General features: G+C 34.8%; 1 protein-coding gene across 1 annotated transcript; it reads left to right on the top strand.

Moving 5' to 3' along the window:
- The first annotated feature begins 314 nt into the window (after positions 1 to 314).
- On the top strand, positions 315 to 14,684 carry LOC136069209 (uncharacterized). Its single transcript, XM_065777493.1, has 4 exons — positions 315 to 992; positions 1,188 to 1,458; positions 14,244 to 14,401; positions 14,484 to 14,684. Exons 1-4 carry the CDS (start codon positions 315 to 317, stop codon positions 14,682 to 14,684), a joined length of 1,308 nt encoding a protein of 435 aa, XP_065633565.1.
- Positions 14,685 to 14,819: the final 135 nt, after the last annotated feature.

Below are 14,819 nucleotides of genomic sequence, written 5' to 3'. Positions count from 1 at the left end.
GCCAAAGAAAGGTGTTCTTCTGGTGGAGTTTTGGGCTTGAACACTTTGTGCAGAAGCTGTTCTAGCCATACAACATTTGTTGGGCTGTTGTATCCTGGGGGAGACAAGTCAGAGAAGGTCTGCATCGGTTACAAAGATTAGCCAACCAAGGGTTTGAATCTCCTTAAAGAGAGCGAGTGCCGCGCCTCAGTCCAAATAGTGTTGTGTAATTTCTCTCTTTAAATTAATAATATTCAGCGTACTATTCAGTTTCTCTTAGTGTTGTTTCCATTATTATTGTGTTTGCACCAACAATTTTAAGGAGATTCAAACACATGAATCCTACACAAGAGAAACCAAATGAGCCTGTTGGAGATCTTAACAAGTCCTTTCGCTTTAAGGGAGCCCACTTCAAGAGGTGGAAAGGAAAGGTCCTCTTCTACTTGAGTCTTCTCAAAGTCGCCTACATCCTCACTGACAAGAATCCATCAAAAGTTCCTACTGATGAGATGAGTGAGGAAGAATATATTCTCCATCAAGAAAAAATAGATAAGTATACAAAAGATGAATATAATTGTCGCTCTTATCTATTGAATTGTTTTGCCGATCATTTCTCTGATTATTATGATACAACTTACAATTCTGCTAAGAAAATTTGGAAAGCTTTACAAAGCAAGTATGATACCGAGGAGGCAGATGCAAAGAAGTATGCCTCTAGCAGATTTTTCCGTTACCAAATGGTGGATGGAAAATCGGTGGTGGATCAAGCACAAGACTTCCAAATGATTGTGGCAGAATTGAGATCCGAAAGAATAAAGATTGGAGACAATTTGGTGGTAGCGGGCATAATTGATAAACTACCACAATCTTGGAGGGAGTTCCAAAAGACTTTGCGGCACAAACAAAAAGAGACATCCTTGGAGACTTTGATCACACGCATTCGTGTGGAGGAGGAGGCTAGAGGACAAGATGCACTCATGACACAAGAGAGCAATGGTAATTCCACCACAAAGGTAAACTTTATTTCAGCCAATAATAATATGCCCAAAAATCATTTTCCTAGAAATGGTCAATTGAAGCCTAAAAAGAGAGCCTTTAAAAATAATAATAGACCTCAAGGAAGGGGAAACCCGAATAAAAATTATAATAAGAACCAAGGACCCCCTTCACAAGATCAATTTAATAGATCATGTTTTGTCTGTGGCAAGAGTGGGCATATTGCTCGATTTTGCAAATTTCGGAAACGTGAATCTGTCCCACAGGCTAACATAACCGAAGAGCCTTTAGTGGCTATGATTACAAACATCAATATGGTGCAATATGTTGAAGGGTGGTGGGCAGATTCTGGTGCTAATAGGCATGTCTGCTATGACAAAAATTGGTTCAAATTGTACACTCCTTTTGAAGAAGAAAAAACTGTTATGCTTGGTGACTCTAGCAAAACTAAGGTTCTTGGGAGTGGTGAATTCACTTCTGGACGTGTGCTAACATTAAAAGATGTACTTTACACTCCGTCCATGAGGAAGAATTTGATGTCAAGCTTTTTGCTTAACAAGGCTGGCTTCAAGCAAACTATGGAATCTGATAATTATGTAATCACTAAAAAGGGATTATTTGTGGGCAAGGGTTATGCTTGTGATGGAATGTTTAAATTGAATGTTGAGAATAATAAAGCATCTACCAGTTCAGTTTATATGCTTTCTTCTATTAATTTTTAGCATGCTCGTTTGTGTCATATAAATAGTAGATATGTGAGAATTATGAGTAGTTTAGGATTAATTCCAAGACTGTCAAAAGATTTTGAAAAATGTGAAACTTGTAGTCAAGCTAAGATTACAAAAAGGCCTCATAAAAGTGTTATAAGAAATACCGAATTGCTTGAGTTAATTCACTCCGATTTATGTGAATTTGAGGGAATTTTAACTCGTGGAGGAAATAGATATATTATCACTTTTATTGATGATTTCTCAAAATATACAACTATTTATTTGTTGAAAAATAAAAGTGATGCTTTTGAAAAATTTCAAGATTTTTTAAAAGAAGTTTTTTTTAGAAGATAAATGGTACCCAAATACAAAGAAAAAGAGGAACACCATACGGTCCATAACTATCAATCGTAATATTTTGTTTCCTCTTCCAAGTTGTCCTAAGAAGTTAGAAATTAGCTTAGATTTAGATGAGATTAAAAGAAAATTAACAAGAATTTATGTAGTATTTAATTTAGAAAATTACAAAGCTATTTAGAAATTAAAATAAACAAATGGGAGGTAAATGATCAAGTACTAAATCAATAAAACGCATTCCAATTCTTTAAACAAAAACAATTTTAATGGGTAAAATGAAATTATGTAAAAAATAAAATAAAATTGTAAACATGAATACAAAGAAATTGAATATCAATTGAAAAAAAAAAATGAAAAAAAAGAAACAAGGTATTTACAATCTCAGAAAAGAAAATCAAATACAAACCTTTACATTGTAATTTGTCAAATTATTAATGAAAATAACCATATAAAACTAATTTATAATCCCAAATGCAAAGAAAAAGAGGAACACCATACGGTCCATACATATCAATCATAATATTTTGTTTCCTCTTCCAAGTTATCCTAAGAAGTTAAAAATTAGCATAGATTTAGATGAGATTAAAAGAAAATTAGCAAGAATTTGTGTAGTATTTAATTTAGAAAATTACAAAGCCATTCAAAAAATAAAATACATAAATGGGAGGCAAATGATCATGTACTAAAGCAATAAAACACATTCCAATTCTTTAGACACTAACACTTTTAATGGGTAAAACATAATTATGTAAAGAAAAATTGTAAACATGAATACAAAGAAATAGACTATCAATTGAAAATTGGAAAAAAGAAAAAAGAAACATGGTATTTACAACCCTAGAAAAGAAAATCAAATACAAACCATAAAAAACTGTAGCAAAAAAGTAAAGAAGTTCAAGGAAAGAAAAAGAAAACTAACCTCAAATGGACTTTCCAATTCTAGTTGTAATTTGGTGACTTATGCGGTGGAAAGAAAGCAATTCAAAACTTATATATATATATATATATATTTTAGAGATATTGGGTCCATGAGTTCATTATCTATTTGTATATTAGGCTTGTAGCCCAAGCCAAGGATGAGGGTTTGTCTGAGGAGGAAGAATTTTTATCAGAAGAGACTATGTTAGTAAATAAAGAGGTTAATTTTGATCATAATGGCTCAACATGATGGGCCAAGGATAAATGCCTCCTCGACCAGCCAAAGCCAAGGTTTGAAGAGGTAGTCTGTCGACCAAGGTAATGTTCCAAGAAGTTCTATTGGTGTGGATAAGTATTGCAGAGACATCAGATAGGGAGGAGTCCTAAAATGTCTAAAGAGAAAGCTACTGCCTCCGTATTAAATGCACTGCAGCTAACTCTCTAGCTGCATTATGGAGGTGATACCTGAATAGTGGATTTTAGCCTTACAGCTACTATATGAAGACTTATGGGAGGTTGTGATGGGATAAGTATCAACACCAACTATCTGGAGATTATAAAAATAATATCAATAATTTTGATACATTATCCTATTCTCTATTAACATGTTCTAGCAATTGTAGTATTTTTTTTTTCCTCCTAGATTTCAGAAGTTCAAATAAAGAACTAGGATTTGAACGTATATTTCATATTGGGATGCATCGCACCAAAAAATGACAAGACATATAATATACTTATATTACAAATACTCATTATTTTTATTATCCACATCATCTTTGCCAAAATAGAATGAACTATCTAAAAATTTTGTGACTCTAATAATAGTAATAATAATAATAATCAAAGTCCTATCTGAAACTGTTCATTGAATATAAAAGTTTTCAAATACTATAAGAATGACTTTTTTTTTTTGGGAATATAAGAATGACTCTTTGTTTGCCTAGGTAATAAAAATGTATGACTACATGAGTATGTTCTATATTGTTTTAATTACTTTAAATTACAATCAATTGTCTCCTCCTCTATAATATTAGGGGAAAAAATTTTAGGTTTTAATTTTTTTTTTTTCTAGTACTTAATATCAATAAGTCACAATAATCATTCAAATAATAGTTACATTCTTACACATCTATATATATATATATATATATGAACAGATCAATAGACCATAACATGGAGTCTACAAGAATGAGAGTAATATTTAACCGCACAAAAATTTACAAGAAAATTTGTCTTCTTTTTATTTTTCTACTTCTTTTTTTATTTTTATTCTTATTATGTCAATTCAAATTCTTTGTTTTTGTAAAACCATGTTTACTCTTCACTATTTAATTATGAAGTTTCTTGGGTATGTCATATATTTGATGGCTGATTTAAATGATTTTTGACAAAATTTTTTTTGAATAATTTAATAAGTTATGTTATATATATTTGGTTAGTTTATTAACTTATGTGGTAGAATTTCATTTTTGGTGATTCAAAAAATTATTCTTAACGAATTATTATTATAAACTAGCCACGAACCTGTGCGTTGCGCATGATAATTATTTTTATGGTGGTTTTATTAAAAAAAATTTTACAATTTAAACTAATCTAATAATGAGTAATGTATTTCGTAATTATATTTTTATTTATTATAAGAACAATCATAAATGTAATATAGGATCAATCCAAAACACCAAAAAAACATACACTAAAAAAAAATTAATAAAACTTAACAATGATTAATTGAACCAATATTAGGATAAAATTTTGTTTTTGATAATCTATTAAGGTTATTTTCTTTGTAGAAATTATAATTTCGGCCACTCAAAACATATTATCAAATAAACAATTATTAGCAAAATCTAGGAATTAAATTTCTATACATGAATTGTTATAAAATAATAATAATTAAAATAAAATTGCAAAAGTTAAAATTTGTCACCTATCCGATTATTCTTGTTTGGCTAACCTTTGCTTTTCTTTCATTTGGCTAACCTTTGCTTTTCTTTAAATAAATGGCATTATAAAGTATTTCTAGTACAACTATTAAGAGTACTTTGTCTATTACAAAGGATTAGAAAATAAACAAAAATTAGTAAAGTCTCACAGTTTAACATCTAAACTAAGCACTATAAAAAATATGCTATGTAACAGAATAAATACCAAATTATCTAAATCATGCTATGTAATAGAATAATATTATATTTGTATATGCTATATTTAATTCTTTAGAACGCAATAGGACAACATTTAACATTCAAAGAGAATTAAAAAAAAAAAAAACAACAACAACAACAACAACGACAATTTAAAAAACTAAACTAAATCACAATTTAAAAAACTAAACTAAATTGCATTAATCAAAAATAGAGTTTTAAAGAATATAAAAAATTATCAACCTAAAGTAGAGATGCAAGAAAAATAAAAAAATCTACCAAAAAATTGAGAGAGAGAGAGAGAGGGAACCTTTTTTTTGTGAGGGAAAACTATGCATGGAATAGAAGAGATAGTGATAAATTTATAGTAAGAATGTGTGAATAAGAAGAGATAAAAATAAAGGAAGATGAAGAGAAAGAGGAAGAATGATATTAATGTAGAGGGTAGTGAGAAGATGAAAAGGTAAAGGAGGGAGAAAGATTGAAGAAGTAGTGGGGAGATGAAATGGTAAGGGAGAGAGAAAGGTTGGAGAAGTGTAAATAAGTAATGGAAATAAATAAATAAATAGTGGGCTGCATTTATAGGACTGAAAATTGTAAAAATTATTTTAAAATTGTAGGAAAATTATATTTTAAAAAAGAAAAGAAAAAAAAGTATGACGTGGCAGCTGATGTGGCGCAACGTGAGAGCAGCAGCATTAAACGCTACGCTTCAGCTTTTAGTAATATATAGATGAGTGGGGGAATGTTAGTACATTTTAAATTAAATATGTTGAAACTCAAAATAACTGAAGATGAATAAAGAGATGAGTTATAATTTGTTAAAAAAAAGAGTTACTTGTATGTAAGTTAAATTAAATAAATTAAGAGAAGTTTTCTAAATTAATAAATAACATGTAGGTTATGTGAAGGGTTGGAAGACTATATATACGGCTATGCTATGGACTAATTTCATATCAAGAGTGAATGAAGAAAATAGTTAAAAGCAAAGAGTGTTGTGTGAGAGAGTGAATTCAATAATATTCCTAAATACTTGAGAAATTTCGGGCCAAAGAAAGGTGTTCTTCTAGTGGAGCTTTGGGCTTGAACACTTTGTGCAGAAGCTGTTCTAGCCATACAACATTTGTTGGGCTGTTGTATCCTGGGGGAGACAAGTCAGAGAAGGTCTGCACCGGTTACAAAGATTAACCAACCAAGGGCTTGAATCTCCTTAAAGAGAGCGAGTGCCGCGCCTCAGTCCAAATAGTGTTGTGTAATTTCTCTCTTTAAATTAATAATATTCAGCGTACTATTCAGTTTCTCTTAGTGTTGTTTCCATTATTATTGTGTTTGCACCAACAGTTGTCAAGATATAGAGAAATCACAGTCCTTGAAAGAAAACGAGTACTACAAATGACCCTGTCCCAGTTTCAACAATCTGAGCCGGAATTCCATGACTCTAAGTCAATCAGTCAGCTTTCTAATGAAAGAGAACTAGTAATTTTGAGGATTTAAACTGGAGAAGGGCTTGTTTTTGATCTTCAGGACAACAAAGAGAAGGGATGAAAAAGACGGGAAGTGTTAGTAGCAGGCTGAGGGCGCTGGCCATTATTGTTGTGTTTCCTTCTTCTTTGTTGGATTGTTATAAAAAGTTTGGAGGAGTGTGATAAAAAGAGGTTCTCATTCTGCACCACTAATCATGGCGTACTCAAAGTCTAACTCAATGAGCACGTAGCAGTAGTTTTTGAAAATCGGTGATGGAGAAAAGAGAGACTGGAAGTGGAAGGCGTTTTGGCTAGTTTGGTGTCTCTTTTCATGGAGTGAGTTTACTATAACATTTGACTTTCTATCAGAACTTAAAGAATAAAGAGAGCAAAACGTGAAGAGCATTTTTGATGTTTTGAACAAATGATTCTGAGTAAACGACTTGTCCTTTATCTCCTAATTCATTCACTGCTTACTGTCGTTTAGTTCTGTAACTTAATGGTTATTTGTTGGATATGTGAGTGTTAGGGGAGTTAGAGTTTGTTTAATTTGTTTTGCTTGTAGTATATATATACTAGACTTATCACACGTGTTTTGTGCATGTAATAATACTCTTTTTTATTTATTTATTTTGATTTAATGGTATAATGCTTAAAAGTGATACTATGTAATAACTGTTTGTATTTATTTATTTAAAAAAAGAGGGAAGGTAACGTGGAATAATATTTAAAAATAAGATAGAGAACCGTAAGAAGTTAAAACCCAATGAGACATTTGAATTTATTGGTTGGGATAAAAATTGTGATAGGTAAAAAAAATTGAGATTTGAAGTTTGAACAAAAGAAAGATGATATAATAAGTTAGTGTGGATGGATGAAGATTTGTGATAACTGTATATAATTTGGATAAAAAAAAAATTGGAATGTTTTAAAGAATTAAAAAAAAAAGCCATAGAAATTTTGAAATAAGAATAAGTAGTTTTTACGAAAGGTAGTGTTTTTTTTTTTTTTTTTTTTTTTGAAGAAGTAATTTTTTTTTCCTTTTGTACGTGAGATAGTATTACTGTTTTAACATTTTTTTTTTCTTTTTTGTAGGGAAAAAAAAAAAAAAAACTAAAGGGTATCTTATTATAGAATTTGTATGAGAATATTTTGGTATGTCAAAAATTGAAAATGAACAGAGAAATCCTCTTATTAATAGTGTGTGTGTGTATATATAGATACATATAAACATAAAACAGAGCTTGTAAGCCTTATCATAATTAATGAGAATGAGTTGCATTCTCTCATTTTCTTCTCAGTTTTGAAATGAAAGAAAAGAGACCTAGTTTTTTGAATCCGCAAAATAAATGTATATAAATAATTTATGAGATTAAATTCTATAAGGATGTGGTGTAAAACCCATGTTTTACCCCTCCAATCCCAACATGCCACATCATCTTATCACATATTTAAGAATAAACATAATCACAGTCAATCAATTCTAATGCCCATATATAAATCCAACCAAATTGGAAATCTATTGAGATGTTATTAGGTGTGGTAGGATGTATTGAATTTTAATAAATTTTAAGTAAAATGCTAATGTGGCAATCACTTATTGGATGGTGTAAAACATAGGTTTTACACCCCATCCTTATAGAATTTAATCTCATAATTTATATATATAATATGTCTTTAACATGAATTATTTTTTTTTCTATAAAAAAAAAAGAGTTATTATATACTTTTTTTTCCCCATATGTAAGAAATTTTATTAAGGCAGTTTTATATAATTTAAGACAACTATTTTCTTTAAATAAGGTATGTGTAATTATCCTTTAAATTATTTAATCACATTCAATATGTTTTAAATATTTTAAATCAAATTTTTTTGTTAAATAAATTAAGACCTAAAACTGACACATTAGAGTATAACAATTATGGGGCCCGTGGGCCTGACAGCCACAGCCCATCGCATAGTAGGCCCAAGGCCAGCGCCAAGGAAGACTGACCAGCTAAGGCTAAGTTGGGGAAAACCTCTTTTTTGACCCACGCCGAGGACCTCTCCGTCCTCGGCATACTAAGGATAATTTTTGGGAGGGGACAAGTCCAGAGCAAGTTGTCACATTCACACTTAATGCATTCACCTAACCCCTCTGGCCGCATTAATGGGGATATAACCCCTTAGCAGGGCAACGTTGATCAGAGTGAACCACTTGAGTACCGATAAGGCCTTTGATGGGACGGATGGCTAGAAGGGAGGCGAATGGATGATCAACAGATGGAAGAAGGAGATAGGAAGATGAAGACTATATAAGAAAAGCAAGTAAAGTAAAGAAAGGGAGGGGGAAAGAGAGAGAAGAAAAGAGGCTCCTCGGCCACGGGCCGAGGAGCATCCCCCTAGTTGTAAATAAACTCTAAGTATTTTCTTTTATAAAAAAGAGTTGATGCTTGATGAACGACGGCCAGTGCCTAAACCTTTAACCCACTCTCTATAAATTTATTGTTTGGGCTTGTTGGGCTGAAAAACCCATCCATATTCAGGGTCAAATCCAAACTGAGTCTTTACAATTGGCACCGTCTGTGGGGAGGTTTAGGGTGCTGGCCGGCGCACCAGGCGATTGTTCTAAGTGGTCGTTTTATAGTAGGTTGGCGAAGTAAAAAAAAAAAAAAAAAAAAGAGATAAAAGATTCGACAGCGAAAAGAGAAATCTTGATATTATTATTTCATAAATAGAAACAGTACAAATTACAATCAGAGGCTCAGGTAGGCATGTTTCACAAACAAATTTACAAGCTAATCCTACCAGCTATTTCTACAATCAGAGGCCCAGGTGGACCCGCCCTAAAGAAGCTAGCCGGAGGGAAGTGTCAAACCGTGCTTTTATTGGTATAAAGAGAATGGGAGAGCTTGACACAAAAAGCAGGGAAGGGGGAGGGCCATTATGTTTCCAGGCCACCAACAACTCCCTTCTCGGCGCAGCGGAGCTGGAACAAAGAGAGGAGCAGATGCAAGGGCTCCGGGATACCTTCCCCCATGATGTTCCCTTGATTCTCTCCGATCCTCACGAGTGTTGGCCGTTGGAGACGGCAACACTCGAGCACCGCCCATGAGATGAATTCGCACGTCTTCTTCGTCGGGGGTGCGCTCCGAGGAGAGACGTTAGGTACTCTAACAACATCCCTCTAACCCACCTTGTAGGGCGCCATCGGGGTTACGCCTAGATTCTGCCGCACCGAAAGCCCAGTGGGGGCTGCGGCCATACCAGCTTTTGCCAATTCCAGTAACAATTCCGGCGGGGTTGTTAAAAGGGCTTGGAGAGCTGGAAGAATGTGTTTTTTCTGTTTGTATTGAGAGGTCCATGGATTGTGGGGAAACCATCTCCCCACCTTATATAGGGGATGGGGGTTGGTGAGAATTAATTCATGCAGAGTTCGAAAAGAGAATTATCAGCTGGGCTAATAATGAAGCTACCAATTTCCAAGGAGGCCGTAGACCGTTGGACTCGTGTTAATTCACGAGGACATTAATGAAGGCGCGTTTCGCACACCGAAGCGTCAAGCGCGGAACACGAACAGATAAAGGGCGCTTCATAAATGAAAAAGATGGGGCCTCGAGCTGGAGGCGAGATCAACGCCACGTGTAAAGATCATAATCCGACCCAAGGAGGAATCGTCTCCAGTAAAGCGGTCCGAGGACAAACTAGATACTTACAGAAAAATAGAAGTGGTAGACAGAGCCAAGGTATTGCATGGTCCTCGGACCCAAGCCTATGGTAAAACTATTCACACTATTATACCTGGGTACTAGACAGAACCAAGGTATTGTATGGTCCTCGGACTCAAACCTATGGGGAAACTAGATACTTACAGAAAAATAGAAGTGGTAGACAGAGCCAAGGTATTGCATGGTCCTCGGACCCAAGCCTATGGTAAAACTATTCACACCCTTATACCTGGGTACTAGACAGAACCAAGGTATTGTATGTCCTCGGACTCAAACCTATGGGGAAACTAGATACTTACAGAAAAATAGAAGTGGTAGACAGAGCCAAGGTATTGCATGGTCTTCGGACCCAAGCCTATGGTAAAACTATTCACACCATTATACCTGGGTACTAGACAGAACCAAGGTATTGTATGGTCCTCGGACTCAAACCTATGGGGAAACTAGATACTTACAGAAAAATAGAAGTGGTAGACAGAGCCAAGGTATTGCATGGTCCTCGGACCCAAGCCTATGGTAAAACTATTCACACCATTATACCTGGGTACTAGACAGAACCAAGGTATTGTATGGTCCTCAGACTCAAACCTATGGGGAAACTAGATACTTACAGAAAAATAGAAGTGGTAGACAGAGCCAAGGTATTGCATGGTCCTCGGACCCAAGCCTATGGTAAAACTATTCACACCATTATACCTGGGTACTAGACAGAACCAAGGTATTGTATGGTCCTCGGACTCAAACCTATGGGGAAACTAGATACTTACAGAAAAATAGAAGTGGTAGACAGAGCCAAGGTATTGCATGGTCCTCGGACCTAAGCATATGATAAAACTATTCACACCCTTATACCTGGGTACTAGATAGAACCAAGGTATTGTATGGTCCTCGGACTCAAACCTATGGGGAAACTAGATACTTACAGAAAAATAAAAGTGGTAGACAGAGCCAAGGTATTGCATGGTCCTCGGACCCAAGCCTATGGTAAAACTATTCACACCATTATACCTGGGTACTAGACAGAACCAAGGTATTGTATGGTCCTCGGACTCAAACCTATGGGGAAACTAGATACTTACAGAAAAATAGAAGTGGTAGACAGAGCCAAGGTATTGCATGGTCCNAATTAAATTCTCAAGTGAGTCTCTGTACTTCAAATATATATATATATATATATTTAGTAATTTAGATTGTTTTTAATTAATGAATTGAGGTTCCACTTAAATATGATTTCAATTGTTACTTTCGATAGTTTTTAATTATTAAATTCAAGTTTTACTCATTTAAATACATGTAATTAATTGAGCCTTATAGTTCAATGTATTATTAAAAATCATTTTATATTTTTTTTAGGTATTTCTACCATCTTTCATTCAATTATATATATATATATATATTATGATACCTTAAGTCTCACACAATATACATTTGTTATATAACTTAAAAGTAAAGTATTCATTTATTTTTAAATAAATTAATAAAAAAATTATTTACATATGAATTTTGATTAAACTGTGCATCGCATTGGCATAATGCTAATACTATGTAATAAAAGTTAAGTTTAAAAGCCGTAGTTATGCTAAATGGCTGCACTAAATTGCAATTTTTTTTTTTTTAGAATTTAAAAAAATAATTTTTTTTTGTACTTATCTTCTTCTCCTATAATTTTTAAATTGATAAAAATCTTAATTTGATTACAATCCAAACTCTTCATCTAATCCTTTTATTATTATAATTTATAAGTTGATAAATTTTTTTAATTTGAATACAATTCAAACTCTTTATCTAATCCTTTTTTTTATTTAAATTATATTACTAGGTGTAAAAAAAAAACAACAATAAAATACAAAAAACAACAACAATCTTCATCTATTTCTTTTTTAAAATTTAAATTATATTAGGGGTTGATTGGTGAGAGGATTTTTGTTTTTGTTTTCAAAACAGTATAAAAACAATTTTTAAAAATTTGAACTAAAAACTATTTTTCAGATAATAATTTTTATATTTTACGTATTTGACTCCCACTTTTAAGAACAATTTTCAAAATACTAAAAACAAAAAATAATTGTTTGGGAGACCATTTCTATTTTTGAGATTTTAAAAAAAAAATATTTACAAAAAGTAACATGTAAAATCTGTAGATTACTTTTTTTTTTTGTGTATGAATAATGATAAGGGAATAGATTTCGTCATTTTTTTAATGATAAGTTTCAAATTTGAAGTGTGAGAATTTTTTTTTTTTTTTTTTTTTTTTTTTGNCGCCAAGCAGCTGCTTGTCTCCCCACGTTCTACGGCTTGATCAAGATCCCACGGTCCTCATTTCCCCTCATTTATGGGCAGGAATTTTATCGCTCACCTTTTCACTCCTATAAAAGGAGGACTCAGAGCTAGCTGAAGCTCATTTTGCACATTTGGCAATCTAAGTTGAAGAAAAAAGCTCCCGAGGAGAACCTTTCACACTTACTCATAGGTGTGTTGATTTCTTGATTCCTTCTTTTTGCATAATTTTTAACACTTCACCTCTCAAAATACCACGGGTAGATACGCTAGGTTAGTGGACACAGCTGAGGCTAGGGCGACCTTTAGGGCTCGATATAAAATTCCCAACAGTGTTGAAATCCAACACTGTGAGGAAGGTGAGTGGCTGGTCTTAAATAGACCTCCCGAGTCCGTGGTTATTCCTATGATCACTTTCATTGAAGGCGGGATAGAGCTTCCTATGGGGACGGTAACTAGGGATTACCTTATAAATTATAGGTTAACCCTGACCCAATGTTCTCCAAATATTTTTAGGATCCTCGGGTATGTAGTTGCAATAAACTGTAGAATGGGGACTAACCTCACCTGGCATGATGTAAATTGGGTGTATAACTGCTAGAAAGGGGAAAAAACAAAATACTACATGAAGTGTAGGATCCCCGCAGTTAGGTTAATTTCCTGCCTGCCTGACTCGAGCAAAGGCATGGACGAGGATTTCCTCATTGTCTCAGGAGGATGGCACAATGGGATACACTGCCCCACCCAGGAAGGAGAACCAGGTAGCACTCCCGAGGACCAGATCACACTTAGGATTTTACACAACTTTTCTAGTGTCAAAGTTTTCTTCCTTTTTGTTTGTTTGTTTGTTTGTTTTTTTTTTTTTTTTTTTTTTACTAACAATCTCCATGGTTTCATCTAGCAGACGAATACCACACAATTCCAGCCAAACACTTGGTGAACTTCAAAGACCTGAACAGGATCCTCAAGTCAGAAATATTTTTGCACAAGGACGGACAACTTAGGGCGGCTCATGTCATTCTTGGCTACAAACCATTCACCAAGCACTTCCAAAGTCCGAAGTACATTATTAAAGCCAGGGACCCCTACTTGGCTTCAATAGATGTTGCCATACTAGGTTTTTTGCTAATAGAACCACCTCCCAAGGGGACCTAGGACGCTCAGCTCCCAACACCCCTAGAGGCTAAACTCCTTTATTCACAAGAACCTCCTATCCCATCAAACATTGAGAACGAGGAGTCTACATTCGATTTTGTTCAGGAGGTGACAGACAAAGATTTTAATGTTTTTTACCACCCAGCCGCTCCCAGCACTTCACAAGCCCACACACCAGCAAACATGGGTTTCGAGGAGAAAACTCCATACCTCCTTGCTCTGCTCACAGCCCACACAAGGGTCTCTTCCTTGACTGTGGCAATGGTGCCTCGACCACCCATCCCAGTAGCTACACAAATGCCACCTTGATGCCGGGGATAAGAAAAGAAAATGGGCCTATGGAGGCAAAGAAGCCGAGGGCATCGAGGAAGGGGAGATAACGCAATCCTCCCACCAGCCCCCAGCGAAAGAGGCTCAGACTGGCAAAGGGCAATCAAAGAAGTACACTCTCACTAGGACTTCCAGGGAGGTTGGAGGAGACCAACCGAAGAAGGCCTCCATCTAGAGGCCTATTTTTACTCTTAGCTCGGGCAATCTAGTGTTGGAGGACACCAACTTGAGGGACCCCAGAAAGGGTAGCTCTGGATTGGTTGCCAAGTGCCTGGAGAAGGCACTGTGTCTGCCAAAGGATATGGCAGAGTTGAAATCTTTTAGGAAGCGCAAGGTCTTCCTTGCTTTGAAGCAAGATTTGGCTAAGGTATAGGGTTGATCCCATGTGATTGCTTTTCATTAAAACTTTATGTACATCATATAACACTTTTGTGTGTGTATGTGTGTAGGCCGTCCAAGCTGCTTTCATGGCAGAGGAATGGGTGGTCCATTCCCTAGACATGGCTAGGGATGCCAAGAACAAACTGGAGGCTACCGAGAGTGCCTACTCAGACGCGAATAAGAAGCTTAGGGAGACTCTTGCCCAATTGGCTGAGGTGGAAAAAGCCCATAGGAATGTGGAGTCTGCCTTTAAGGGCTACGAAAAATAGGTTGCCAATGCCTTAAGCTACATACAATGCGGGCATGACTAAGACGACAGAGAGCCTCACTGTCCAGCTGAGAGATGTTGCCCGTGCTTTATGCTTGGAGGTGTGGGGCCAAACTATGAACGTTGCGAGGGTGAG

Source organism: Quercus suber, unplaced genomic scaffold, assembly GCF_002906115.3.
Source record: "Quercus suber isolate HL8 unplaced genomic scaffold, Cork oak 2.0 scaffold_156, whole genome shotgun sequence".
Classification (NCBI taxonomy): domain Eukaryota; kingdom Viridiplantae; phylum Streptophyta; class Magnoliopsida; order Fagales; family Fagaceae; genus Quercus; species Quercus suber.
The sequence above is the reverse complement of the archived record's forward strand: the minus strand, read 5'-3'. Positions and strand labels throughout refer to the sequence as shown.

Coding starts and splice junctions, on each gene's coding strand:
- LOC136069209 (XM_065777493.1), top strand. CDS start 315: ATGAATCCTACACAAGAGAAACCAAATGAGCCTGTTGGAGATCTTAAC. Junction 993..1,187: donor ATGGTAATTCCACCACAAAG/GTAAACTTTATT, acceptor GTCTGTGGCAAG/AGTGGGCATATTGCTCGATT. Junction 1,459..14,243: donor TGGTGAATTCACTTCTGGAC/GTGTGCTAACAT, acceptor CGGGCAATCTAG/TGTTGGAGGACACCAACTTG.